This window comes from Manacus vitellinus, unplaced genomic scaffold, assembly GCF_001715985.3.
Source record: "Manacus vitellinus isolate BGI_N305 unplaced genomic scaffold, ASM171598v3 scaffold_29_pilon, whole genome shotgun sequence".
Lineage (NCBI taxonomy): Eukaryota > Metazoa > Chordata > Aves > Passeriformes > Pipridae > Manacus > Manacus vitellinus.
The window spans coordinates 2,661,234-2,689,079 of NW_021940207.1; the positions used below are offsets into that span (position 1 = coordinate 2,661,234).

General features: G+C 45.6%; 1 protein-coding gene across 9 annotated transcripts in view; it reads right to left on the minus strand.

Moving 5' to 3' along the window:
* Positions 1-793: 793 nt before the first annotated feature.
* Positions 794-27,846, minus strand: part of AP2M1 (adaptor related protein complex 2 subunit mu 1) — a 28,379-nt gene continuing 1,326 nt past the window's right edge. The window contains exons 1-13 of one of the 9 annotated variants that reach the window (XM_008924485.2): positions 17,875-17,948; positions 14,303-14,308; positions 12,310-12,575; positions 10,835-10,917; positions 7,298-7,303; positions 6,609-6,744; positions 6,371-6,512; positions 5,671-5,682; positions 3,959-4,078; positions 3,302-3,437; positions 2,478-2,575; positions 2,234-2,345; positions 794-1,910 (exon numbers count right to left, since the gene is read on the minus strand). In XM_008924485.2, coding sequence (XP_008922733.1) covers positions 1,776-1,910; positions 2,234-2,345; positions 2,478-2,575; positions 3,302-3,437; positions 3,959-4,078; positions 5,671-5,682; positions 6,371-6,512; positions 6,609-6,744; positions 7,298-7,303; positions 10,835-10,917; positions 12,310-12,575; positions 14,303-14,308; positions 17,875-17,948 — 1,326 coding nt within the window. In that variant the 3' untranslated portion in view covers positions 794-1,775. Of the gene's footprint in view, positions 1,911-2,233; positions 2,346-2,477; positions 2,576-3,301; positions 3,438-3,958; positions 4,079-5,670; positions 5,683-6,370; positions 6,513-6,608; positions 6,745-7,297; positions 7,304-10,834; positions 10,918-12,309; positions 12,576-14,302; positions 14,309-17,874; positions 18,009-27,846 lie in introns of those variants that run through there. The other 8 variants (XM_018074875.2, XM_029960792.1, XM_018074881.3 and 5 more) reach the window with 8 other exon arrangements.

The following is a 27,846-nucleotide window of genomic DNA, read 5'->3' on the forward strand; positions in this document are numbered from 1 at the left end:
GAGATGTAGTCCTGATCTGACGCGCATGCACAGTGCGGCGGTCGGAGGGGTCCCGCTGCCATATGCCGGGATAGCAGCAGCAGGAGCGATGGGAGCGATGGATCGGGGGCGAGCGGAGTGGCCCGTCACGGCACCAGAGGCGGCTCAGCCTCTGCTTGTCCTGTCTCAGAGGGAAAGAGGCTTGGGGAGGGTTTTGTTTTGTTTTGTTTTGGCTTCTCCCCTCCCTTTTAAAATCAGTGTTTCTGCTCTCAAACCACGGTCACGACACTGCTCGTTGGGGTTTGGGTTGAATTTTGTCTCTCCAGGTCTGAGGAATGAGCAGTCGGACACCCTCATCTGTTCACAAACTGAAGGCCGAGGGGCTGAGCCAAGGGCCAGGTACAGCTGGTACCCTCAGCTACCGGGCATGGTGCCTGCCTTGGCCCTCAACACAAAAAACAAGTTAAAAGGGAAAACTGCTTCGAGTTCGTTCACAAGGAAAGGCCACCAAGGTTCATTTAAGCCTGGCTTACAGGGGGCTGGGCACACCTCACCAAGAGTTCAGTTCATCCCAGCTGCAGCCCCAGGGAAAGCCCAGAGCACCGTCTTTTCCCCAGGAAGCTGCAGCACTGGTACACAGCTGGAAACAAAACATCACTTGTCCTTTTCACCTGCTTTGCAGTTCCTTTCCAACCCCCAGGCAACCCTGGGCGGGGGAAGAAGCACAAGCAAGCCCCGAGACACTGTGGCACAGCCCAGGGAACTGCCCCAGCTCTTGCAGTACCAGTCCCAAACAGCAGTGCAGGCAGCCTTCTCCATTCTACATACTTTATTAGATTCAGAGCTGGACAAATCACAAAGTGTACAAAATGGAGACCACACTACCAGAAGCAGGATTGTGGGTAGCAGCAGCATTCCTATGGCCCAGAAGCGTTTGGTAGAAGTGTGGAGAGGGCAGGCTGGGGCAGGGGGCTCTTACCGCCAACTGCATTTGAGATTCCCCGAGGACAGACCCCGTTCACATCCTGACAGAGCTCAGCTGACCCACGATCCCTGGGACAGCAGGGCCACATCTCCAATTTGTTTGGAAAGGACAAACTGGCTCAAGCCAGCAGTGGGTGGGGGTAAATGCTCCAAGGACCTGAAATGCTGTGCCACCCACATACACACCAGTAAGAGCCTAAACCCTCATCCTTTTTGGTCACAAACCTTCCACGGCAGGACTCTATACTGACGACTTTGCAAGAAATAAGGTGGTGGTGGTGGTATCTGGTGAGCCCACCATCTCCTGTGGTGAGGGCCCAACATACTCACCACCCCAGGCATCTCAGACTGGCCAGCAACATCTACCACAACAGCAATAGCTAGTACAGAAGCCAGGGTAACTTCAACTCAGATTTGTCCAGTCTATGTTTAGGTCTATTCTACGAGTACATATGCACAAGAACTTCAAAAATACTAGGATATGATGCAAGTAGTGAGACACCAACAGAAGAGGAGTTTAATGGTGGACGTTCCCTAGAAAGATCACAAGAGGATGGGAGTTAGACTAGCCCTTGCCCACCCTGGGACGGGCAGCAGGATGCTGCTGCACCTCTGCACACGACTGGGTTCTGAACTTCATCTGCAGCATGGGTGGTAACTGAGCACAGGCAGGCGAGTCCGCTCCCGGGGTGAGCCACAGGGTCTTTCAATCTGCATCGAGGGGCCAGGCAGACGTTTCTCTGAATGTAGCTGAAGACCGAGGAGAGGCGGAGCATGGCTTGGAGAAGAGGGAGCCCGCCAGCCTGCTGGGGCTAGCATCTGGTCTCGTAGATCCCGCTCCTGCCGATGTACCTCACCCATTTTATCACATCGTGGTCACTGTAGTTCAGCTTTGGCTCAAAGACTTTCAGGTAGCGCACCTTCAGCCCAGAGGGTGCAAACGGGACCTATTAAGAGAGGGAAAGGCAACAGAAAGCATTGGAATGGGGGTAAGATGCTCTTCATGCACGAATGCCAGAAGGCCCCTGGGCTATGCATCTAGAAATGGACACCAAGAGCCACTGTTCCCTTCCCTACTCCCTGCATGCATGGTGTCAGACTGTAGTAGCTCTAAGGGCAATTTTCTTCCATTAGCTTTGATACCTGGCTGACCTCATGGAGTCACCTGTCAGCTTGGGATAGTGAACACTCAAACTCATGTAACTCCCAGAAGGGACTGACTAAGCTTCTCTGAGGTTAGGTGCACCCTGGAAGACAGGCTGGGACTCACCTCAAAGTTCATGGAGATGGGAGGCCGAGCCCACTTCTTCTTGTCATTGGTGGGCAGCAGTTCGATCTCCGCACTGATCTGGGATTCCTTCATTCCAGCCATTCGTTTTATCCTATCAGAGAAAGCCCAGAAGTGAGAAAGTCCCCAAGTTCATTGTCCCCTTTGCTACACATGCTCAGGGCAGACAGGAGCACTAAAGAGGCTGCCCCTCCAAGCCCTACCCACCCCTAACATGCTCACTCACTTCCAGACGATGGCATTCTCACTGGCCTTGTACTTCGCCTTCCCTTTCATACAGATGACTTGCACTCCACTGGTATTGAGAGGTGTTGGGATCCGGACCTGGAAAGCAGAGTCTGGTGAGCAGGGGTGAGGAGACTGCAGCCTGGGCACTCTGTGCAGTCTCACACTGTCTGTCCTGGACCCCTTGGCCTTCTCTCTCCTATCTTAGGGCCCAGAAAACATCACCTATCAACAGCATCCTAGGCTAGTCCTCCAGTTTCTTGCTTTGAAGTAAAGGTTCAAACACACTTCCATAATTCACAACAGACAGTAAGGAACAGGGCAGAGCCCTCCAGGCTGCAGGAAACCTGGCTAATGTTGGGTAGATGAGCTCAGGAAGGATGCCAGGCTGGCCATGGCATTGCACCAGGCTCTGGACAGCCCAGCCTTGCAGCAGTGAGCCTTTCCCAGACAGGAACTAACCTGCAAGGCCATCCTCAGCCTGTCTTACACAGCTCACAGCCTGCTGCCTGTCTGACATACCATTGGATCATGCAGACAGAAGAATATAAAATTTTATAGTGGCTGAGAGAGTAAGTGAACAGTTGCTGCAAGGAATGAGGCCCCTGCCAAGGTGGCTGTGCAAATGAAAACAGCTTCTACCTTCCTACTCTATGGCAGCTCCCTTTCACAGCACAGCAACATCACACAGCTGGTGGGACACTCAGTTCACTCTTTTAGCCCTGTACAAGCTTGAAGACTCATTTGTGAAGACTCTGTCGTAGGGGGCATAAACTAGTGGCATGACTGCCAGGCACAAGAGATGACAGGTTTTTATTATCTTACCTCTATCTTCTGGGCCAGCAAGGAAGGTTTGAAATTTGATTTGATCACCACCTTCACTTCCAGCTTGGTCCGACCCACCTCCCGCACCAGTGGGATCACACGGAAGGGAAGGATAATGTCCTTAGTGGTTCGGTATCTGTAGGAACGGAAGCTACAGTGAACTCTGAGAAGAAGTTAATGCCCTTATGGTCTCAAATTGTATCACCTTCAAAAAGAGACAGTCTCTGCACACAGCAAACAGCTTAGAAACATCAGCCAAAAAGGGAACCATCCCAGAAGGAAGCAGCAGTAGGATCTGTGCTGCCATAGGGCAGCAATGGTTTCTTGAGTCTCAAGTTTTATATCTCGTTCCTACCAATGGCCCTGTTCAAAGACACCAGTTTTAAATACTAAAAAAAACAGACAGAGCAAACACAGAAGGTAAGAAAACCCACACCCAACACTACGATTGTGGCAAAGAAAACTACGCAGCTGAGCTTCGCCCACACTTGTAACAGATGGATTTGTGGGACACCCTACAGATTCCACTCTGAAAAGAAGGCAGTAAGTGTGTATTTTTTAAGTGCTCAAGGGCTGCAAGTCTGGCTGGGAGCAGCAACATTACTGTAGCAGCAAGCAGATGCCAACACCAGCCTGTTCACCCCCCTACCACAGTACCTCATGAGCTCAAATTCTCCATCTGGTGGAATGAAGCTTATGCTCCTCTCGGAATCAAACTTGCTGAGCCTCACACACTGGTGGAAAGTGCAGTCATCGATGGCAATTGACTGTTTGCCGCTAAAAACACAAGACACAAGTTAAACAAGTGCAAATTGCAGCCCTGGTATCTTGGTGCAGTCACAGTCTGTCCAGGCAGAAACTACTCTACAGAGCATGTTGCCATCGCAGGTGTCCAGGAAATGGGGAGGCAGGGAGAGATGTAGGGGACAGCAGCCTCTTGGCTCAGACTTTCCTTGTTTCACCACCACAAAAACCATATTTCAGGAAGCTTGTTTGAAAGAATTCTCTCCCTCGTCTCCCCAAAGAGGAGAGAGCTTACAGGAGCACCCTTTTGCCATAGCCAGCAACACAATGCTTGGGTCTGCCTGCCAGCAGCACTCAGTACTGCAAAGATGGCTCTGCCAGCCCAAGTCTTCCCACAGCACAGTTCAAAAGAGAGAAAACACTTTCCTGTCCACAAAGCTATCCCACTGCCACACAGCCAGGAAATGCCAGGTTCAGGGTCTCCCTGTTCAGAAATCTCTTAACAGCTGTTCATTTCCACACTGCCAGCACGTGGTTTGATTCTGAACTGAATTGCCAAGACCACAATATTATGACATACAAGTCTGTATCTCTCCTAAAATCTACACAGATACCATCCATCTATCTAGGCACATCAGCCTAACCTGCCGGGTACCAGTCTCTGAGAATACAGGTCCTGAGGTCAACCAAAACCCCTTGGCTACTGAGAGGGACCAGAAGATGTGAAGGCAGGAGCAACAGAAGAGGCAGCAGCATAGCAATGTGACACCTAGGCTGCCTCAACTGCTGGAAGCAACAGGACAACCGTGCAAGTGTGCTGAGACAGTGTGAGCACTACAGGCAGGTTCAGCTGTCCTAGGAACCATCATCACCAGCTCAAAGGGGAAGCAGACTGACCCCAGGCTGACTGGCTGTCTAGTTACACAGCCCAGTGGTGTGATTTGTGCTTCGCAAGCAGGAGTTAGTCTTTCCTAATCTGTTTACCAGATGACAGGCAATGTTAGCCAACTAGTTCCTGTTTCTTTGGAAAACTACTGGGAAAGCCCTGCTGCCTAGCACTGCTCCAAGTCTCAGGCAGCATTACTCAGGGTTGGCCTTGCCACATGCTAGATGCCAAAAACCAACTGGCAGCAGCTGTCCCTTTTGAACACCTCGTAACTAAATGCTTCTAGAGAGTAATATTTCCAAGCTCTTAACCACTGGATAATCACAGCTAGGGAGAACCACCTAGAAAGAGTCCCTGTTCAACTTGCTTCTGTAACTCAAAAAACCCAGTACATTACAGACAAAGGCACCCGGCACAGCAGCTTTGTGACAGTGTTACTGACTCTTCAGAGGCCCATGCAGTTGACATTTTCACTAGAGTAAACCCCCACAGGGCTCATCAGCCACCTCAGGCTCATTCATTTTACTAGCTCAATTCAGGTACAGGAAAGATGGCTTAAAGGTGACAGTGAAGTGATAGCTCTTGGTTTGGTTCTAAGAGAAAAGGCAAATAGCAGCTCAGCTGTGTTTACAGGAACCATCATGGAAAGTGTCTGAGATCCAAGTTACATGCACAAGTCACACGAAGCAAGAGACAGGGGGAGAGCAGAATGCACATACAGCTGAAGCAGATTATCTACCTTCCCAATTCACTGGGGGTCAGCAAAAAACAAAACAAACAACCAAGAGAAATACAGATGAGTTGCAAATTGTTAGCGAGAAGAAAGTCGAAGTCCTTTTGCTTTTATCTCTTCACCCCAAGCAGGAAGGCTGGAAAAGGCCTAAGAGCTGTTTTCAGCTTCAATGTGGGTACTGGTTGAGGTGCAGCTGGGAGGGAGGGAAGCTGAGCTCTCGGAAGGGATGTGCCTCCAACCCACATGGCCACTGACCACCTGTAAGCCGCAGGAGGGCCTTACCCACCGCTAGTATGTCACCTGTTCTACTTCATGGGAACAGTCCAGGTAGAGCAGTCAGAGGAGTTCCTTCACTGTTCCTTGGGAGCACTGCTACTGCTCCTATGATTCAGAGTCTCTGCACTGACTAGAACTGCTAGAGATACAGATTCTGGGAAAATCCATCTTGAGGAAGTGTTTCCAGCTGTAAGAACTCTACACTTAAGACTATGCTTGAAAATACTTAAAGAGCTGTAGAGAAGCTCTGTATTGAGGCCCTCAGGCTAGTAGTTTGCATGACAACTGATCTACCCAAAGTTTTCAGTAACACCTGAAGGGAAGAAAAAAAATGAGCTTTTTGTCTGTCAGATCAGAAAAGCTATTAAGGGTTGCCCTTTCATAAGTCCCTGGTGGCAAGTGGCCACCAGGTATAACACCTCTTTCTTACCTTTTCCCCGTTTCATCCGCAGTCCCTTTGCCCTGTTTTTCAATGACAATCTTGTCATTCATGCCAAACTTGCACTCTGGCATTCCACTCAGATAACTCTTCATCACCACTCTGCCAGAGACATGGGCACTCAAAACCTGACCTGGTTAGAAAAGATCACAGTTCAGAACACTTAAAAGAGTCCCCACTCCCAGATCTGGAGGGGGAGAAGGATGCTAGCTCAACACCTTCTACTTACCCTGTGGGGACATCAAGAGATTCACACTCTCCAGCACATCAAGAAAGAGCTCATTGCGACGGTATTTGATTCCTTCACGTCTCCATCCAATCTGTCCAGTCACCTGGCTGGTGATCTGGGACTGCTCTTCCTTAGTCTGAAGGGAAGAAATGACATCTTAGATCTCTAAATAAATTCAAATACTAAGAAACCTTGCTCTAAATATAAGAGCAAACACTTGCTATGTATTACACATAAATGCTTTTGTCACTGAAGATACAGGTGCTGTCACACCTCATGTGATTTGGTCATTCTCTGCTCAATATATCAAATTCTATGCCTAAACAAAAATTGGTCATAACAACAGCAGTAAAGTTTCTTCTGTTTTGTTACCTAGTCCATTAGGCTACATCAAGGTGCAGGGAGGCATAAGCTCCACCAATGGCACTCAAATCATGTCTCAGACTGTCACATCAATCCATGGTAAGCACAGAGGCAGCTTAACATGGATTGGTGTAGCAGTTCACACCCTTAGACAACATGAAACCCCAGGGCCACAAGAGAGCTAATCTCCAAGGCCTGTTTCTCAATGACTGCAGTCATCAGGGTTACATACCAACACTAACCTAGCATACATCGAACAGCACCCAGGCTCTACGTCTCCAAAAAGCACCAAGGGTTGTGTAGAGAGGCACAGAGAGGATTCCTACCTGATGCTACAGGTGGGGTCCAGTCACACGCAGAAAGTCAAGAAGTAGATGTATAGTAGCAAGCGCAGTGTAGACAGGGTTAACAGGCAAGCAGGTCAGTAGCAAGAGAAGGGAGGAAGGGAGAAAGAAGCAGATTAGGCTTAAGGCTACCTGAGGACAGGAAAAAAGCAGGTCAGCTCTTTGTTAATTAGGTAGCTAATTAGCACAAATAAGATGAGGAGTTTTGGCCTTTAGCTCCCTGCAGGAAACCTAGCACCTCAAGCAGTGAAATGGCTTTTCAGACTTGGCCCATTATGGACAATACAAATACATGGTGGAGCAGAAGGAGTGACAGGCCAAATACCACTCCCAAAAACGTTCCTACACAGAGCAGACTCATGTTGGCATTCCTAAAGCAAGCCTTGGATATTTACCATGGCACAGACTATGGGAAGTAGCAGGCACCTTAAGTCTGGGTCGTGTATAAAGTCGTATCCTTCTTATTTCTGCCCTTCCACCACAACAACTGCACAACACAGAAGTGGGTTCTGCCACTGCAGCCTCGTGCTGGGCCCACAGGGGGGCACTACATGATCTCAGCTTCACACCAGCAGTGCCTTGGCTTCACACACGTTCTTGCCACAGACACGGTCATTTCCTGAGCAAGCAGAGACATTATCATATCATCTAAGAGACAGAGTTTTACACTCCCCTGGGAACTGCCTAGGTAAGTGCTCAATGCAGTACACAAAGTACCTCTCTTTTCTGTCCCACAGAAAAACTCCACCTCCTTCATTTGCCTTGTTCAATGCTTTGTTCAGGCTTAAGAAGAGCAGTAGATTTAATACTCAGTGGTCTGGCTTCCAAAAGGACACCAATCATGTGTAACTTTCTCATCTCCTGCAACAGCACCAGTACCACGACCCTCTACCAGCTACTACGCAAAGTGACTGGATGGAGATCACCCAGCAGCACGAGCATTCCCTACGGGAGGCACTGAAGACACCTGGGTCTGAGCCTTCTCAGGAGCTAGTGCTTTCCAGAACTGGACTAACAAGTCAGCTAAAATGGTCCAAGAATACCCGCCTTGTGCTCAGTTGCCAGCCTGTCGACTAGGTTAAAGATAGCCAGCTACCAGCAGGTTTCCTGGCCTCTTGCAGCTGGTGGCAGCCCTCTTCTCATTTTAAAAAGTAACACTAGCATTTTAGCACTGAGTACATCTAAGGTTTGGACAACTCTTAGTTACAATGTTTCCCCAACTAACACTCCCAGAAAGCACTTGCAGAGGAAGAAAATTACAGTGTATATCTAGTTAATGAAGTCTGCACAGATGGAGATAGGATCTGACGGATGAAAACAAAACACAGAGCACAGCTCCACCTCGAGCTGTAAGAGCAAGTTTATCCTCTGCTGAAGGAAGATACCCGAACCAATGCCTTCCTCACTTCTGGTTCAAAACACCAGCACAGCCTGCAGTCCTGCCATTTGAGTAGTGGGCTGCTTCATGTGCAGGGACTAGAAGTGAAACCATGTGCACACCAGCAACTTTTAAAACCTGTGTGGCAAATCACTCCATTCCCAGAGCACAGGGCAAGCAGTATCATGTGCACTTTCAAAGAAAATAAACCAAATCTTGTATTCCGAGATCACCTGCCCTGGAAAGACCACTGTAGCCATATAGGGTGGGCACTCAGAGTGCAGCAGTTCAGGATGCCTCAAATCTTTCACTGAGAATAAAGTAAAAAAGTTGGGTTTGTCAAGTCTGCCATAACTGGATTTTGGTCCTTAAATTCCACAGGACACAAGCCCAAGGAAAGCATCATCAGGAACTAAGCAGAGACAAGGAACACAGACAGCAAGCCACCTAGTCCCAGATTTTGGTCCAAGGTACATGTGTGAAGCTGGCTTTAAGTCAATGAGCAGCTGAAGGTTTGATGTATCAGACAGCAGACAAGGAAACACGGCAAGTACTGTTTCCACTGTTGTCCTTGCCATACTGCACCTGCAATGGATTACTTCTGCTTTTTGAACTAGGCTGAACAAAATTCCAACCCTGAGCAGAAGAACTGCTTGCTTATGTAAAGCTGAAATCCAAATTCCTCTTTGTAAGGAATGAAGGATGATGCTGTGGCCAGGGTTTGCACACAAGCAGCACAAGAGTTCGTTAAAACAGACAAAAGCAAAAAAAGACTGAGGGAAGGAAACGAGGGTGGTGGTTAGTTCTGAGTTTTCCTAGGAACAGGAGCTGACTCAGCCATCTTCAGTGCTGACTGCCCAAATTGTCAGACTGCAGAAGGCCAGAGAGATTTATGGTAGGGCTCGTGACGGGGATTCAGACCGGATGCACTCATATCTGGCCCTCTTGCAAAACAGTTTGCTGTTCTAGCAGGAAATAGGTTGCTCAGGGGCAGCTTCTCTCTCATCTCCTCTTGTGATGCAGCTAGTCTTGCTACTAGATTAAAACTTTAAGAAGGAGTTCTCAGTAAGTCAGTGCTGAGGAACTGAATTGAATCAGAGCTTCCAGAGACTTTGAACTCTGATTATCCTAAACAAGAACGGTCACCGCACAGGCTCTTGTTTGCTTCTGTTTGTACCTGGGGCTGAAACTTTACTTTGCCACAGACTGCTGCAGTACAGACTCTCAGCTTTTTTTTCCTGACTCACTGCTACCCAGGGGAGAGGACTGAGTTTTAAGTTAAGTCCTCATTATTGACTTCCATAGCTGTGCTAGATGGACAATAAGAACAATATTCCTTGGGGACACAAGAAACAGACTGTAAGTGTCCTTCGGATTCAGAGGTTGAGCATGAGCTTCCAAGATAGAAAGTCTAGTTTTGAGGGCTGTGGCCTGGAATAGGTTTAGAACTAGTTTAAACACACTCACAAAACCAGTCAAACTTAAGTGTCTTTTTCCCAAGGTGCCCTTTATCTTCTGCCTCCATGTAAACTTTATTGCAAGGGTTAATACTATGCTAAATGCACAGCAGAGATTCTCATCTCTAACATGAAAATGCTCGGGTTGTACCGATGCTGATCTGCAAGGATGTTACAAGAAGAGACAGAGCAACATCAGCTTCCTGACTGACAGCAAGATTCACAAGGCTGAAGAATACTTCATTATAAGGCAGGCACGAAAGCCTGACAGCTCAAAGCACTGAAGGCTGGTGGAGAACAGACCTGCTCAGTGAGATTCACACACAAAAGAGCTATTTCTGGCTCAGCAGGTAGATTTGTTTATCCTCTGTCAGGAGCTGACACAGAGCAGAGTCTGATGCCAGCAATCATTTATATGGGACAAGGGACTGGCATTATCCTAGTTCTGGGCCCTTGCTCCTTCAACCTACCATGTGCTAGGGAACATGAGGTCACACAGAGCAGGGACACCTCGAACAATGTGCCACTGAGCTACACCCCTGCCAGGGTGTTCTCAATCTACTCAGGCACCTTCCTTCAGTACAGGTCAAACGCTTAGATGGTAATTAAGACCATACTCTCTTGAACAGGCTTACAGAAAAATAACCAGCAGAGCAGAACCATACCCCAAATTCCCCTGATTACCTGACTCTTGATGCCTTGCTGAGTGATGAAAGTCTTCAGGGCACCTGTTTCAGAGTTCTGAGGATAGCCAAAGTCCAGGATTTCTACAGAAGGGTAAAAGAAGGTTAGTTCAGAGCTGCAAGGTATAAGCACACAACTATGCTAACCATTCCTGTAAGGGGACAGCCAACTACTGCACAGGCACCGCTTACACACTGACTTTCTGGATAAGTCGCGGTAGCATTCCTTACTAAGAGAAAAGAAACATTCTTGCTACACTGAGCCAGTGCAATAAGTTGGAGAGAAGGGGTGATGGAAAGCTGTTCAACTGATGAATTTGCTGATTTTTAAACACAACTGCACTTCAGGACTAAATATCAACTAGGCTAGCCATGTGCACGGGGCACACTGAGTTTTTCCAAAAACATCCAAGGGACAATAAGGAGGGTTAATCCAACAGCAGAGCAATCTATCTTTGCAGCATTTTTTCAGGTTTTGTTGTTCTTATGAAGATGTAATAACAACCAAAATCTGAAACAACAGCTGAGTAGTGGCACTGTGTGGGAGGGAAACATGATAATTACAGCCAGTTCACTTCACACCTACTGCCCTCAAAGAGGAAGAGAACAACCCTCAAGAGATCTAAAGGAGAGAGAAGACCACTAACATGGCACTGAGCAACACCATACTGGGAGGTTTGATCTCACTGTTGCCTATAAGGAGACCAGCAGTGACTGATCAAAGAAGAGAAACTGAAGTCTCTTGGTCTGTCCTGAGAGAACAGAGAGAACATCACTGTGACCCCTGGTTAAGAATCCCAGGACACACATATGTGGGTGCTTTGTCTGGAAAAAAAATTGAAACATAACTAATACAAAGTGTTCATGCTATGTGAAACAGGGACAGCTCAAGGGCACCTCCACAGGCAGGCTGATATCACAAGCAGCTGAAGGGACACTGTGTCATTAATCTGTGGTGTGATATGGAGCTGTTATCACTGGAGGAAGTAGGGTTGAGACAGAGCAGGTTGGGTTTGATTGATTTCCTTCTGTTCAGGAATGAGCCCAAAAGGCAACTCACTAGGGGCAACCAATTGCAGCTTGGGGTGACTGCCACCGTACACTGCTAGAGCCACCTGGGCACTAGCTGGTCTTGGAGGTGCTACTGACAGTTCTCATTATATACCTCGGTGTAAGGACAGGCCAACATCTACGCAGGATCCCCTCAGAAGTTGGGCTCCAGTACCAGCTGCCTCAGTTATACAAGTGCACAGCTCCCAAAACTTCAGGAAAGTCAGCCACAATCAGCACAAGGCTATGGGCTTGAGGTGCCATCCACACTCACAGTACAGATGGCATTAGAAAGCAGAACATGTAATTTTGAACTCCACCATACATGTTAAAAATACTTCAAGGATTATTACTACATCAAACTAAGCTAAGGATTTTAGAATGACCAAGTGCAATGTCCTGTAGCAGATAAGGGAAACATCTCACCATCCAGCAGCTCATAGATCAGCACAAAGTTGTTCTTTATGTTCTCCTCACTGATCTTCCCAAAGTAGGCAGTCATCACGTCACACATCTTGTAAAGGAACTCGAACACCATGGCAGCGTTGACATTCTGCTTGGTGACAGCAGCCAGCCAGATGTTGGAGCGCTTGACATGGAAGAAACTTGTGCGGGCGATGTTGGTGACCGGCGAGCGCACCTGCTGCCGTGCGTGGATGACATTGACGCGGAAGGCGTCGACAGCATTCCGCCTACGAGACCACCACCAGAGGTAAGTCAGCACCCTGAGCGTGAACCCCAGCTGGCTGCACAGTTCTGCTTATGCGGGTACAGTCAGACACTGAACTACACACACCAAGCTCACCTAGAAAGGGTGCCTGGGGATGTCTCTAAGAGGGACAAGTCAAGACTCTGAGCAGAGTTAGACATCAAATTGTGAACAAACTAAAGGACAGAGACTGCTACTGGTCTCTAGGGAGCTTTGGACTACAGTGTAACTGTAGTAAGGAGTCAGATGGCAACAGAACCTTTCCTTCAATTAATTTTGACAGCACTCCAAATTGATTGCCATAGCTGGGAACAAACACATTAGCAGCTTATGGCTCCAACAGTCCGGTTTTGACCAAATACCTAATTACTGTCTATGCTGCATGCCCAGGTCTTCACACTCTTGCCCCTAAGCAAGCTGCAGTCTCCCAAGACATGTGTCAATGGCAGTTTCTTCCAGAAATACCAAGGAGGAAAAGAACAGAAAACCCTGTCCAAGCGACCCAACAGATGTCAGTGCCCAGGTACAGCCCAAAAGGGAGCTTTAGTTCTCAGATCCACCTCACCTCCATACCCCACACACCCTGGAGAGCAGACTCAAAGCAGCAGCAGGATTAGGAACAACGCTGGCTTTCCAGTTACATGTCACCTCAAGCCTGTTTGGCTTCAGAACAGGTGTCCTGCACCAGGACTTAGGGTCCCCACAGTGCAACAGCACTGTGCCAGCAGCACTGCATGGTGCAAGACCATTTATAGTCAAGGGTTTTGCCCAGTGCTGAAAAGGTGCTGTGCAAGCTGCTGCCATCCTTGATCCAAACTGTCTATGCACTATCAACAGGGAAAAAAACACTCCTGGCTAAACAGGGATTCTGAGCAGCATTCTGGATGCCACCTCTTCACACTACAACTTTCTTATCCGATAACTACAAATCAAGATAAACTTCCCAAATTAACTTAAAAGTCCACCAACCCTGAGAACATGGGAAGGAAGCCCAAGTGCTTTATATGACAAGACCAAGACTTAAAGCAACAGTCTACACACCAAGCCAAGATTTATCTAGTCATGCTTTATTACTCACACTCTCAGACACCATAGAACAGGGGGTCTGACTGCAGCATCAAGGCCATGGTACTGATTATGCAGAACCATGTTTGAGAACAGATAGTAATATCATCCTTGCAAGCAAGGATACAGGCATACAAATGCTTGTAAGCACTGAGAGTTGTCAACAATCCAACAGACAGTTCCAAGTTTGAAAACAAAGGATATTCAAAGGAACATATGCTATCACAGCAGGTGTTTGCTCCTTGAAGGTCTGGGGACATATGCAGAAGTTTCATCAGTAAACATGCTCCCCATAAGCAAAATTCTGTCTTTCAAATACTTCTCAGATTATATTGCTCCAGAAGGTTTGCAAGTTTGAGTTAAATTAATATTTCATTTCTACTCAAGTTTTTCCATAAGAAAGTAATTTAATCTAATATAAAATAACAATATCTAAAAGCCCCAATCCTCCCTTCTGGTAAGCCTTGTAAGGAAAGTCCAGCTTGTTCTGGAGCATTAGCCCTCCCAGCCTTAAGTTCTAACCCACTAGATGAAGAACCAGAACCAGTAACCAGACTGGTGCACACTAGAGGAGAAGCCTCAGGTCAGGGAGGCTTTTCTAGCACACCAGGTGCCCACTGTGCAGTGCCAGTGGTGGTCTCTTACCTATTGCTACAGCAGCCAATGAGATGGGATGGACAGAAATGGCGCCAGCGGAGAAAGGAGGAGTGACAGCAACAAGAGAAAGGGTTAGAAACACACACACAAGGCACAATGAATCCAAAGAGATAAGAAGAGACCAAACAGCACCCCCTCCCCCTGCTCCTGGGCACAAAAGGCCAAGGTGGTATTGGATGGACAGTAACAAGCTACGGCAGCAACGAAGCCCTCGCAAGGTACAATGCTGACATGCCATGGTCAGGCTGTCAGTGTGGACTGACTTGTTTGGCTGAATTTTAGGGCTAACTGGGCATTTATTCCAGATGAGCTGCACCTGTATCACATCAGTGATACCCAGTCTGCTCTGCTAATATAGGTAGCAGGCCTTGGAGAAGAAAAACTCCAAAGCCTCAGTCAGAGGCATCACCTGGGGACACAGCAGAGTATCAGGTATCTTCTTCCCAGTCTGCCTCAGAACAGGGCTACATGTCTGGGTGGGAATTTCTCTGACAGTACTTCTCATTTGAAGCTGTTTGGGTTGATGCTTTCTGGTTGGTCCAGCCAACAGGAAATACAGCAAGTTTGATAGAGCTGGAGCACATCTGGAGAGATAGGGCACATCCTGCAGATTCAGACACTGCTCTATCCAGCTTGCACTTTTTCCTTAAGAATCAAGAGCCACGAAGCCGACGTGATGTATTAGAAGCTCAGAAACCAAAGTCTATTACATTTAAAGTGCATGCAGTTTATCACGTAAGCTGCTCAGTTCCAAATAGCTTAATTTTTATTACAGAGCTGCATTCTTAAACGCAGGTAGGTTCCCCAACGACTAAGTCACTGAAGAACAAGGCACTTGAAAATCACAGTAGAGCCCTCCATGGTACCCTGAATTAAATGCATGGTGTTTTGCCTCTTTTTTTAATAAAGCTGCTTATACATGCAGCCAGCTGCTATATGGACAGACGCGCTACATGCAACAAAGCCATTCTAAGTTGCAAGCAAAGAAAGTTCAAGTTTTGAGGTACTTCTGCCTTTAATGAAGTCAGAAGAAGGATTTCCTCATTGTTTGTCACTTTGCTTATTACATCTGAGCCGGTATGTACTTCTTTCAGGCCCTTAAACAGTGCAAGGGGAGGTGTTCTTGTAACCATAGATGACCTTTAATATCCCCCAACTCAGAGGCTGAGGCTTCAGAATGCCAAAGGCAATAGCCAAGACCAAGGAGTCCTAAGAGTCAATCACTCACAAAGACAGGGAGCAGTTATGCTCATTTCCTATTCAACCTACCTCCCAACAAGCTGGGTGGGCTCAGCCCTCAGCACTTCAGATCTGCTGCTTAGGAACTAAGAACTGTATAGTACTCTATAAGTCTACTACTTGGTTGTTTGGGCAAAAACAGTAATTCTACAGAGTACAAGCTACAGTATCATGGCTATTCCCTACCTCCCACTGAAGATTAGCATACTAAAAGCTTTTAAGTAGATCTGGCATTGATGCTAACATTCAGACTAGGAAACAGCAAGATTGTTGGTTACTTGATTACACCATAAGATGAGACACAGCCATTTTACAACACCTTGCTCTATAAGGCTACGCATTTAAAAAAACTCCAAACAATTTGAAGGCCTGTTGAGAAGGAATCCAACACCTTGGGGAGCAAGCTTGGTTAACAGCCAGCACCAGCTCCACCTAAGTCACAAGACTGACACTTTCACAGGAACTGAACGGATGATTTCACACAAGGGAACGCTAACTCCTCAAGTCCTAGAGAAAACACTGGAATGTTTTTGGCACCCTTTACCAAGTGAAAAAGTTAGGACAGGATCAGGAAGGAAATAACGTTTTCTAGTTTTGTCCGGCTGGCCAGCAGGAAGTACTTTATCACGTACTCAACATAAGGCACTCACTTTGTAAGAGAAATGAGCCAAGATAAAAAGCAATAGAAGACCACATTAAAAATAACTACTTTGCTCCCCAGTTTACATCTCCACAGCCAGAATGCCATTTAAATTAAAAGGCCTTCTTGAATAAACACCAGCTTGAGCACAATCTTTTTAAGTGTTTCAAGTTTGCAAACCACAAAAAAATATTTTTGCCAGAAACTGCAGTAAAAGTGTCCCTAGCCCTCACCCGAAACATTCTCAAGATTTATCTATAATCCAGACTGGCTTGGCTCAGTCACTGTGATACCAGCTTTACAAAGTCAGACCTGTCGTGTGAACTGCTCTGAAGATCTTTAGCTAACAAGTACTGAAGACTGAAATGAGTTTGTATAGTAGAGAAGAGGTAAAACTTCATAGCCACTGGCTTTCTGCTTGAGAAATATGTTTCCTTGGCTCAGCTATGTGTGGAAGTCCTAGAATAACTCAGTCAACCTTAGAACAACTACTTCACCTTAGCTGACCTAGAACAAGCCAAGAGACTTAAAAGCTCATTAGGTGAAGCCTCATTACAGACACTGTGTTGATTACTCCTCCCTCAATGAAACAGTACAAGAATCCTTGACTAGCTACTAGTTCTGCCTCAACTTTTAACCTCCACTAGACAATCCATAACCAGAAGGAACACACTTTTCAGACCAGACCAAGCTGAAGGTAGACTGGCTTGACAGTTTTTTGTAATTTATGGCAAAGAGTTATTTCACAGCACATCCTACCACTAGTCACTGTGAAGACCTGATAAAAACTATTTTTTCCTAAACTGGCTTCAAGGATCTCTCTCACTGGACTTTGAACTAACACCTACGACTGCTCTGCTTCCATTAGCTGTCTTAACTTGTTAACTTAATTACTAACTTCCAGCCAATGCCTGACTAATGAAAACTTGTGCAACTTACGGTTTTCAGCCCAAGCAGCACCATCACTCGATACTGGGTTCCTTATAGCACTATCCGCTGCCTACAAGACACCATATTTTTAGTAAGATCCCTTTTGGGAACTAGCAGCCTAAGGATTGCACGGATCCACTTCTGTGTAACACTTCTGTGAAGTGCAATAAGACACCTACAATCTACTGAAGGTTTTCAGTGCTTCCCACAACTTTAAATATCCAATAAATGTCAGATTTTCACATAGTAGGCTGCCATACAAAGCTGGGGGACAGAATGCCAGCCTCAGGAGTACAGCCATGGTTACTACGAGACTGCTTGCAGATAAAACTTTCCAAGACCATGGTCTCCTGCCTACCTGTAATTGATGTTAGACTTCAGTGTCTGAAACTAATTCAGAGCCCTGGCTATAGTGTGTGACAGACAGTTCCCACATTATTGCTCCTGTAAAGTTTTAATGATTACAGTGAGGTGGACTCCCACAGTGGCAGTCCATGTTGCTGAAGCATTTGGAATCATGGCCAGATCTCTACCACCCAAAAGAAAGTCCCAGGTTTGGCTGCAGGCCATCCTTTACTGTAGGTGATCAGGGCTTAAACTTTTTTTTTTCTGAACTAAGCCTAGAGCAGCAAGTTGAGTTGCAGTCTTACATGCATGCACAGCTAATGCAGAACAAAGCAGCTCTGGGTTGTTTACTGCACCAAAATGAGACAGAAATGCAAAGACCAGGGATGCAACAGGAAGCACTTACCCAATGTCATCCCGGTAGACTCGAGAGATTAAAACCTCTCCTTTGTGATTATAGATGAATAAGCCTCCAATCATGATGGAACTTTAGTCTTCACTTCCCATGTTGCTTTAATACCTGGAGCAAGAGAGGGCATATATCAGTAGGCTGCACAGCAACAATTTGTAGCCAGGACTGAAGCTTAAAATTGGCACTGATGCAGGCTTACTTCTCATCACAAAAATCAGCATGGACAGATTAAGCCTCAAGTATTAGCATCCACGGCATACCCCCTGAATGTGAGAAAAAACATAGGCCTGGAACCACGAGCAAATCAAAGACTGAGGTATCAAACAGAGGTAGTTCATAGTCTTTTTGAACATAGTTCACACAAATGTTTGAGATGTCATCAAGCCTATCACTGTATGGCAGGGGGCTCTTAGCAGCAAGTACACCTCTGTTTATCACCACTTTTACACAGTTTTTACACATCAATTTAAGAGCCTTTGCTAATCCCCAGCAGCCATACCAAGACACAGGTCAGAATCCAAACTGAGAACAATTTGCCATGAGGTACCACTGGAATGGGAGACCTCAACCATGACCCACTTGAATTGGGGGACAGTGCCTCAGAAGTTACCCTCTTAAACTGCTAATCTCCTCTTTCTTCAAAGGAAGACTGTTTTGGAGAGAGCTAAAAAGCTGGTAGACATTATTGATGCAGAAGACTTTTAAAAATATACAGCTACTTCACCAGATCCCATTCCTGGAGTCATATGCCCTCCTATTCACTTAGGTCCAAGTCATAATACCCACAGCAGCAACTGCTTGGTTGGCTTAGTCCCGAGAAGAGCACTACAACTGTGACAGGGCAGGCCTTGGGATGAGCACACACGTACTTCTCCACTTTGGCACTGCAGAGCATTAGATAACAACCATCTTCACACTGCTGTTTGGGTGGGTTAGCCTACACCCACTTGTCTGGGCTGGGCAGAAAGGATAGGGAGAGGCCAGCCTAGAGACAGATGTGGACAGTGAACCAATATGTGTCTGTTCAGGAACACTGCAACAATGAAGTTAAAGTGACCCAACCTTGGATCATCTCAAAGGTCAGGAAAAAAAGAGAATACAAAAAAAAATACACACATCAGAGGGACAAAGTGACTTCTGGATTATCAAGAGTAACATATCCTTTAGAAGTTAGAATTAATAAACTGAAGTAGCTGCCCATTTGAAGGCACTGCAGATGTGAGTTCTGTGCTAAAGCAAGGTTTATAGTGCAGCTACTACTTTTAATTTTAGACAGACAAAAAAACCCCTTTTAATTTCTTAAACCTTAACACCAATATTTTTAGCTATACGTAGTGAGTCCTCACAGAAAAACATTACTCATACTTCTCTGCTATGGGTCTTCAGCTTCCAGATGGCTACTTCTGCTCATTAAAAAGAAAAAAAAAAGAACAAAAAAGTCACTTGTTAAGTTAAAGTAGTGAGAAAGAGAGCAACAGTTTTCCCAAAGCTCAGTCATGAACTTTCTGGCTTTTACTCCCACATTCTGCTGGACAAGTGTCTCTGGCTATTAACAGGCTGCCTTTTGCCACTTGTCAGTGGCTTCACATAGCACTGTCATCAACATTTTTGATGTCTGACTCTCCATCTAGCACAGAAGATGTTTTCAAATATGTTTTTCTTCCATTCCCATAACTAACACTTTATAACTTCAGAATTTACTTCCAGTACAAGCCTCTGTAACCATATTTGTTAAGACAGAGGCATAACACTCTGTAGTAGTAGATTCCCATGTAGTTCCAGAGTAGGAAAAGCCTGTGGTTGTTCACTGTCCCACACAGGTGGACCAAGGCTACATAGTGTACTGGCAGCAAGGCCAGCATCCCCACACCAGAAGATAAGACAATCCTGTTGGTTAACAGAACAAAACCACTGTCTCAGATTTAAGGAAGTGGCTGTACCACAGACTCACAACTACTTACACACACAGTCCTAACAGGCATGAGGAGGCCACTGAGAGATAACCTGCAGGGCTGGAACCCAAAACATGGAGAATTGAATATAGTTGCCCAACAAGTTTCAAATGTTTGCTGAGCTACAGCTTCAGCATCTGCCAAAGGTCATTCACACAGGCCAAATGATGAAAAAAATGAGCACCATTACAACAATGAAAGCAACTTGTTGCCCACTCTAGGAAATTCTTTCCTATTTACTAGTTTTTTCATTCCAGATAAGAAACAAGGGTGTGTTTTCAGACTGCTACAGTGCTGGCTTCCACACTCAGATATGGACTATTACAAGCAAAGGTGAGGAAGAGTTCCTGTGTCCCCTTTAAGACTTGCACTGTATAGAATAGCTTCCTGAAAGGTTATGCAACTGGTCAAAGCTGGATCATAAGAATCCTACAAACCCTTTCCAGAAGAATCCTAGAAAGCACATCCTAGTCTTAAAAATAAAAAATAATCTCCCTCTTGGGTTTTAATGCTGCTTAAGTTATTTGTTTCACTATTTTTAGCATAAAGGAAACGTCTGCTTTGATGAGCAACAGGATCAGACACACAGCATATACAAGACAAAGCCTCCTGCCAGCATGACAAGCCAATCACTTTCTCAAAAAGCCTTGGATTTTTGCTATACTACTGTAAAACATGTAGAAGACTGCTGATCAAGCTTAGCACTGGAAATTAAAAGTCTCCTCTCAGGAAGATCTACAAACTTTAAATGTTGACTGAGATAATGAGGCTTTGCTTTCTCATGTTAGGTTAGAACATACTCTGTAATAGCTTCACTGAAGTTACTGGCAGAAATCAGGATTTTTAATTGCATCACAGTACTAGGTAGCAGAGCCAACTGCTTCCTCATCTTTTGTGTTAGTAAAAACATGTTAGATGGAGAGCAGATATAGCATGATTCAAGGGCTTTCAGTCTTAAAAAAATTCTCCATCAATGCAGTGAAATTCTAGGCTTCTTCCTCATACAAAATACACTAGGAGTGGAGTTCAAGCCTCAAACTTTCCGTGCACGGTTAGTTCCTGGTTCCAGCTTCAATGGCACATTCAAGAGCAGCATTGGTTCATACTGCAGAGCTGTTTGCTCAGTGTATTGTCTCCAACGTCATCAAGGAAGGGACAGTCAGGTAACAGAGGACAGGTCAAGAAAACACTCCCCAGGAGATCCCCCTGCAATAGCTTTTTTATTTTAGAACTCTCAATGGATGTCTTAAATATTTGCCCAGTTTCCTCTCATCAGCAGCATCCCAGGGCAAAAACAAACAAACCACACTACATTTTTTCTTATAATCACTGTACAAAACATCCTCCTTTTTGTTTTAAGCCTGCTTTTTCTTCCTTACCCCTGCTTTGTTTAATGGCCTCCAGTTCAAGTGCAGGAAAAAGCAATTAAGAACTAGCCCCCATACTCTGATCTCCAGGCCACTCAGGATTTCGCAAATCTTCTCTGCTGCCTCCATTACCTTTACCCAGAATGAGATGTTCCCACCTTATTCTGTTTGCTCTTCACAGGGAAACTGCTTTATGCTCTTGTCCTTCATAGTGTCTTCCTCTAAATGCTTTGCTTCTGGAAGTGAGCACAAAACTGCACAAGTTTTTCAAGATGTAAGCAAAGCACGATAAAGACAGTATGACAACCACATATCCCCTGCTTTGATCTGTTTCTAGTGGTTCTTGATATTTAACTTACATTTTCAAACCACCACTCAGCAAGAAGCTAACTATTTTGTCACTTATCCTTACTCTAAGATCACACTGAATTCAGTCTTCAAGCTGATTAACTACATTACAAGTACTGCTAGAATTGCCTTTGGTCCTTCATCCACCCACCTCCTATATGCACCAATGTACAACTATGTATCTTGAATTCAGGGTGCCATTTTATAGTCCCATCTGCACCTCTTTGATCTACTTTGCCCTTACTACTTTGAATACTCTCATATCTACACACATGCCCCCACCTTGACTACTCACTAGGAGTATTCTTAATGCAAATCCTTGTTTGGTACAAAACAGAAGTACACAGAGATTTGCCACCAACCAGCAGATGGGTGTTAGCTGTGCTACACTGGTAATGCAACTTGATACCAAACTTGCTCAGAGTCAGAAGCGACTGGTTCTGTGCTATGTCAGCCCCTGGTTAACACATGAGGTGATACTTTTCCTTACTACAGATTTAGCCACGAGATCAGGACCATTCTGCCAGTTTGTTTTATAATGGTAGCCTACCAGCACAAATACAGCCGAGACACAGGCACTAGCATTATTTCACGTGTAGCAGCAGCCTGCCTCCATACCAGTTATGATCCTCCTCAAGCCTGAAAGAACCCACAATTCTACAGCTCTACAAATTAAACCCGAATTCACATTTAAGTACAATTTACCCAACTTGATTTGTGTCAGACAATTGGTAAAGCGTTTCCAGGTACCAGCAAAGTCACATGAGTTAAAAACAGTGAATACAAGGAAACAGGTTTAGATGACTGACCCAACTCACCAGCTATCAATGGAGCCTCTGCAGTAGCTGAAGGACACACCCAGTATCAACTCTTGCTGCACTCCCATCTAATGGCATCAGGGACCAAGGAGGTCTCAACTGCACAACGTATTTAACACATTTATAAGCAGACCTCCCTTGCTCCTGCTTGACTTCTGCAGTTCAGCATCTTGAAGAGTTCCAAACATCACAAGCATAGACAGCACAATAGAATCAACACAGCTTACAGCACTTACTGCTTTCTGTCAGCCTTCACCAAGTTTGCCCACGATGGGAGTTCAGGGAATATGGACAATGTTCCAGTCTTTTGCTCAAGCCTTGCATTACATCCCTGCGAGACACAACATCAGAGTGACCGCACTCCATCTCCACTACAGAATACTTCCCTCAGCTCATGGAAGCATGTCCACACAGCTGGACAACTCAAGAGGTGGACTGACAAGAGTAGAGATCTATGAACAGAGAAGAAAGCTATACAAAGGGCTGCATGCAAAAGAAAGTTGCTTAAAGCTTAGCAAGAAGAATGGCTCTTTAAGATGACAATGGCTCTCCTTGAAGTGGCTGCAGTGAAAATAAACCTACTTTGTTTTGATCCTCCTTTGTGCTTCAGTACAAGTTTCACAGATACTCCTTTCAACTATTTCAAGGTTACACTGCAACTAGAATGAGGATTTTAGTGGTACTATTCAGACATGGTATGATCTTCCACACATTTTAAAACAATTAATAGTTTTCTTTACAGATCAGCTTTAGAAGTGAAAGATCCTAGTGCTTGCAGTGGTTAAGAACTGCAGGGAACAGGGTTCAAATTATATTGAGACTGACATTCAGTGACTCATGGCTGCTGGAATCAGAAGGCCCCAGAATAAGAAATCCACCACAGGAGATGGGTTCATCTGCTCTCTGTGCATTAGCGACATGACTCAGAAAGCATTGCTCAATCAGCTTTCAATGACTCATTCTGCTCCTCTCCACAGTCAGCCTTTTCTAGGGAGATTGCCCTACACTGCTTCTGAGTTTCCTCAGCCTAATATCTCACTGCCAGACACAGCTTAAGAGCAAAGCCCACCACTTCTTTGTTTATCACCAAATGCCTGGAAACCAGGATGACTCTAGCTGAAGCCTTTGGGTTAATGATCTATCAACTGCATTTTCAGAGCTTTGCAGCCCCACTCCTTCTGTTTCACCAGCTTGAACATATGGTGACTCGCTCCACACTGGTAGCTACAGTCCTGTTTTCTAGTTCCAGCATGGATGGATTTCTTCCAGTTAAGGTACAGAGATGATCCACATCTATGTTTAATTCACACCAGTTGGCGACTAATCACTTCAGTTTAGAAAAACAGCCCTCTCCCAATACACTCTGCATTCTTCAAGCAGCTACCAGGGTAGGAATGAGATCTAAAATCTAAATGCAGCTCCTACAAACACTTAAGGCCAGTATGCTTCCTACCCTCCTGCCAAGTGCTCACATTCCCATATACTTCTATTTCAACCCATAAATAGAAAAGGATCATGAAGAACATCATAGACAGACCACATACTTTTACATAACTTATAAACCCACTAGGAGTTAAGATGACATGGAAATGACTTTCCAGAATACCTTTTCACTTCAGCGAAGATGAGAGCATTAAAATACACCTTTAGAGCAACTGTGGCACAGTTACAGCATTAAGACAGCCAGCTACAAAAAGAGAATGTGCATAAAACCAAGTGTCTGGGATGCAGATTTGAATGCATTTCAGCAGTTACATAACAGAAAAGCAGCAGGATTAGCTGGACCTTCAGTGACTGACATGGTAACAGGCACTTCCTCGAGAATCAAGCATACTTGTCTCAAATCATGCCACACTGCTCTCACTGTGCAGGGGATGTGCATTAGGGAGAGTCCCTCTCTCGAACCATCACAGCATGATTGAGGAAGCCCCAGAAGTCAGTCCGCAGCAGGTGAGCTGCAGACCAAGGGAGCCCATAAAGCACAGTATCTGAAAACCTGGTTTTGTCCACTGAATCCATCAGAGATGGAAAATGCTGTGTTTTTTAGGTGGTTCTCCAGAAGCCAGACTTTGCCTTTTCAGGCTACACTGTGCCACCCACTTGGAATGTGTGGGTGCAGTCAGGAGCACAGGGCCAGGCAGCAGAATCCTGTTGCTGGACCGTCAGTAGCTTCACATATTCTGGGATGCAACAAGTGGCTGAACTGGGAGCTACCTAGTGAGACGATGCACTAAACCTGCATTAGCAAGTCGAGATTCAGCTGGTCCCTCCTGCAGCATGTAAGAGCCCAGCCTTCCTCTTCCATTTCCTCTTCATCAATTCTGACTTAGAATAGCTGTAGAAAAATGAACAACATGCAGCACGGAGCTTTCTTAGACTAAACAAGGTACACATAAAGAATCGACCAACCAGCACAGTTTGCTCCCTCTGGAGCAGTTTGTTTGTATCTGCAGCAACTCTTCCAGAAACAACAGCACACGGTACCAATCCTCCAGTTTCTGTCCAGTGCATTAGCCTCCCATGGTGTCCCTACTTGAGAAGCCATAGCATCACACCAGAAACAAGATACCACTGTAGTACCAGTCATCCATTCATTAGGGTACGAAAGACAAAACTAAATTCTCGCCTAAGTCCCAGATATACAGATATTCAAACAAGTTATATTCTCAAATACATTTGTCCCATAACCTGAGATCTTTCAGATGACACCACACAGACCACTAATCCTTCCCTGCACCAGCAGGGAGAGGGGTAGCTTCAACCTATATCACATGCTTTGGAACACAGTTCTCTGCCTTTTGTAACTGTATTTGCACAAATGAAAACAAACGAACAAAGCTGATCTCAATTCATTGCTGAGGAAAACCAGTGAATTTTGAGTCAGCTTTCTGCAGTGGTAAGAGCAACATGGCTGCAGTAACTGCAGCTGCAGGTCCAAGGCAAGAGATACTTAGTTGTTCTAGCTCTAAAAGAATGAGGTACTGTCTGGAGGAAACGTCATTATCAATGTAACATGCCTACAGTCTAATGGTACCAAAGTCACCATAAATTCGGGGTGCATATTGGCACTTCTGTCTCAGGAAAACACAGTTGTTTGTATCCTTCCACACCAGTTTCTCTAAGCCCATGCAAGCAGAACCTGTGGAACTCTTGAGCCAGGTCTGGCCGCATCTGATCAGCAAATCCTCTGTGTCCTCTCTTCAGAGGTGCAGTGGTGAAATGGCAGCTCAAGAATAACTGCTCAGGAGCAGAGTCACTGCAGGGACAGGAATTCTTACACTGCCAATGTAAGAATGTAACTACAGGTTCACATTACGACCCCAACAGCCCCAGGATTTGATGAGCACCAGTAGCATCCTGATGGTGCAGAGGGCATTTGTCCTTTCATTTTAGGAGGTAACTTTGGGATCAGCTGTCTTTTCCGAAGCCAGCTGTGCGAGTGCTATTCTCACCACAGAGAGACCTCTCCAGGAGAGTCTGGCACTACAGGTGGGGAAAATAAGCATGAGGCATGATCTGCCTGTTACCTTCACCAGAGCAAGCAAAGGGGGCTGTATGAGCAGGGCTGAGAGGACTCCTGCTCACCTGCAGAGCCATTTTGGTCACAGCCCCATGGTGATACAGGCCATGAGCTTCACTGAGTCCCCTGTGCCATCAAGTACAGGATACAAACAAACAAGATCATCAGTGAGCCCAAGACCCAGCTACTTGGACTTTGTCACTCCCATTAAGGGGCTGGAAGTTTCCCACAGCACAGACATCACTTACTTTGAATAAAAAAAGGAATGCTGATTTCTGTAATCTACAGAGCACATCCAGAAAACAGCAATCACAAGTCAGTGAATAAGCTGGTGTAAACCAACCAACCCCTTTAGTAGTCTATTAAAAGACAGTTTGGGTTCTGACTTAACAGCAAGTAAGACTTCTGTGCATTAATGAGCTTATCTAACTAAGCAGTTCAAGGTACATTAGCTGCTCGAATTCTCATCCAGGAAGAAACCAAGAGAAGTACTGAAGCTCTTGAGGGCAAATCACCAACTGCAACCATTTCTGCATTCCAGAAATCAGTATGATCTTGGACAAGTGACAACAGTTGAAGCAGGAGGAGGATTAGTCAGGCTGCTCTGGCAAACTGGACTTGTTGGGAAAACCCATCCTTTCAGGCTAGTGCTAGCCAATATCAACCCAAAAGGCTTAAGGCTCATAACGCTGCCATCACCTCACCAGCTAATCCAAGCACCTAAGCTTTGCTTAGAGGGCTGCATTAGTCACTTTCCCGGAGGCCAAGGGCTGCTTGGTTTTAAACAAGAGTAGTTGCAATCACTTCATCCTGGGAAAGACAGGCTGCATAATTTACTTAAGGGGCATACCCTGAGCTAAAGAGCTCCTGAGATAAACCCATCAGTTTCAGAGAAACTGTCCCTATTTTAAACCCAATCCCATAAATCCCCATAGCCAGTGGGCAAGAAGAGAAGCACGTTCTCTTACCAGGCTCTCCTCCTACAGCCTCCTTCTGCGTGCCATGCAGCACACAGCCGGTCTGAACAGTAACAAGAGAGAAATACTGACATGGGGAAACACGAGAAGCTCCCTTACTGTGCTAAAACATCACAGGAACAGCATTAACACACCTCTCCACCTTATTTTGATCACAACCTTATCTGAATGGCCCCAATGCCTTCTAATTCTACCAGTTCTAAAGTCAGTCTGAAGCAAATTCTGCTTGCTTTTCACTCCTGAGCTAGAAACCTGAACAGCGACTTGCTTTCTATTCGTCTTCTGACAGAAGAGGGTAGAGGCACAGAGTGCAGTTTGAGTAAGAGCTTGTATTCTGCAGACCACTAATGGTCTAGGTACCCTGACTTGCCAGCGTTTCTCTCTCTACTGTTACTGGATAGCAGATAACTGCATTTCACATTCTGTGCCTCTGCCTGCAAGCTTTTAGCTGAGCTGCCAACCTCCCACCAAGATCAAAATAATACATGACTTGCCAGTAACTTTTTACTCCGTAGGTCACTCACCAAAGGCGAGAAGCTGACTCTGCCTTTCAGACCAATTATATTTTGGCACCAGAGGCTGCACTTTTCTCCATCCTCCAGTTAACCCTAAGAACAGCCTTTAAATACTCTAATGGTCTTCAGCAGTATAAACTTAGAAAACCAGTGCAAGATATTGTGCTGCCAAAGATAGTCTTGGCTTTACTACTTTTTGATGCAGGGATGAGACAAGAAAAGTTTAATTAAGGGTCACAGGAAGTTTCTTTACAAAGCCCATTTTGTTTAGTGATTGTTCCTGCTCCACCAAAAAGAAAACAAACCTACAACAAAACCAACAGATAGTATCAAACTGGAGTGCATTTCCAGTCCTCTTTTGTTTGAAAGAACTCAAGATGTAACCCTGCAGAGCCTCAAGACTCAACTCTCCAAGGACCAGAACTGTGCTCTCTCACTCAGGAGGAAGAGCCGGCCATGATACCCTTCA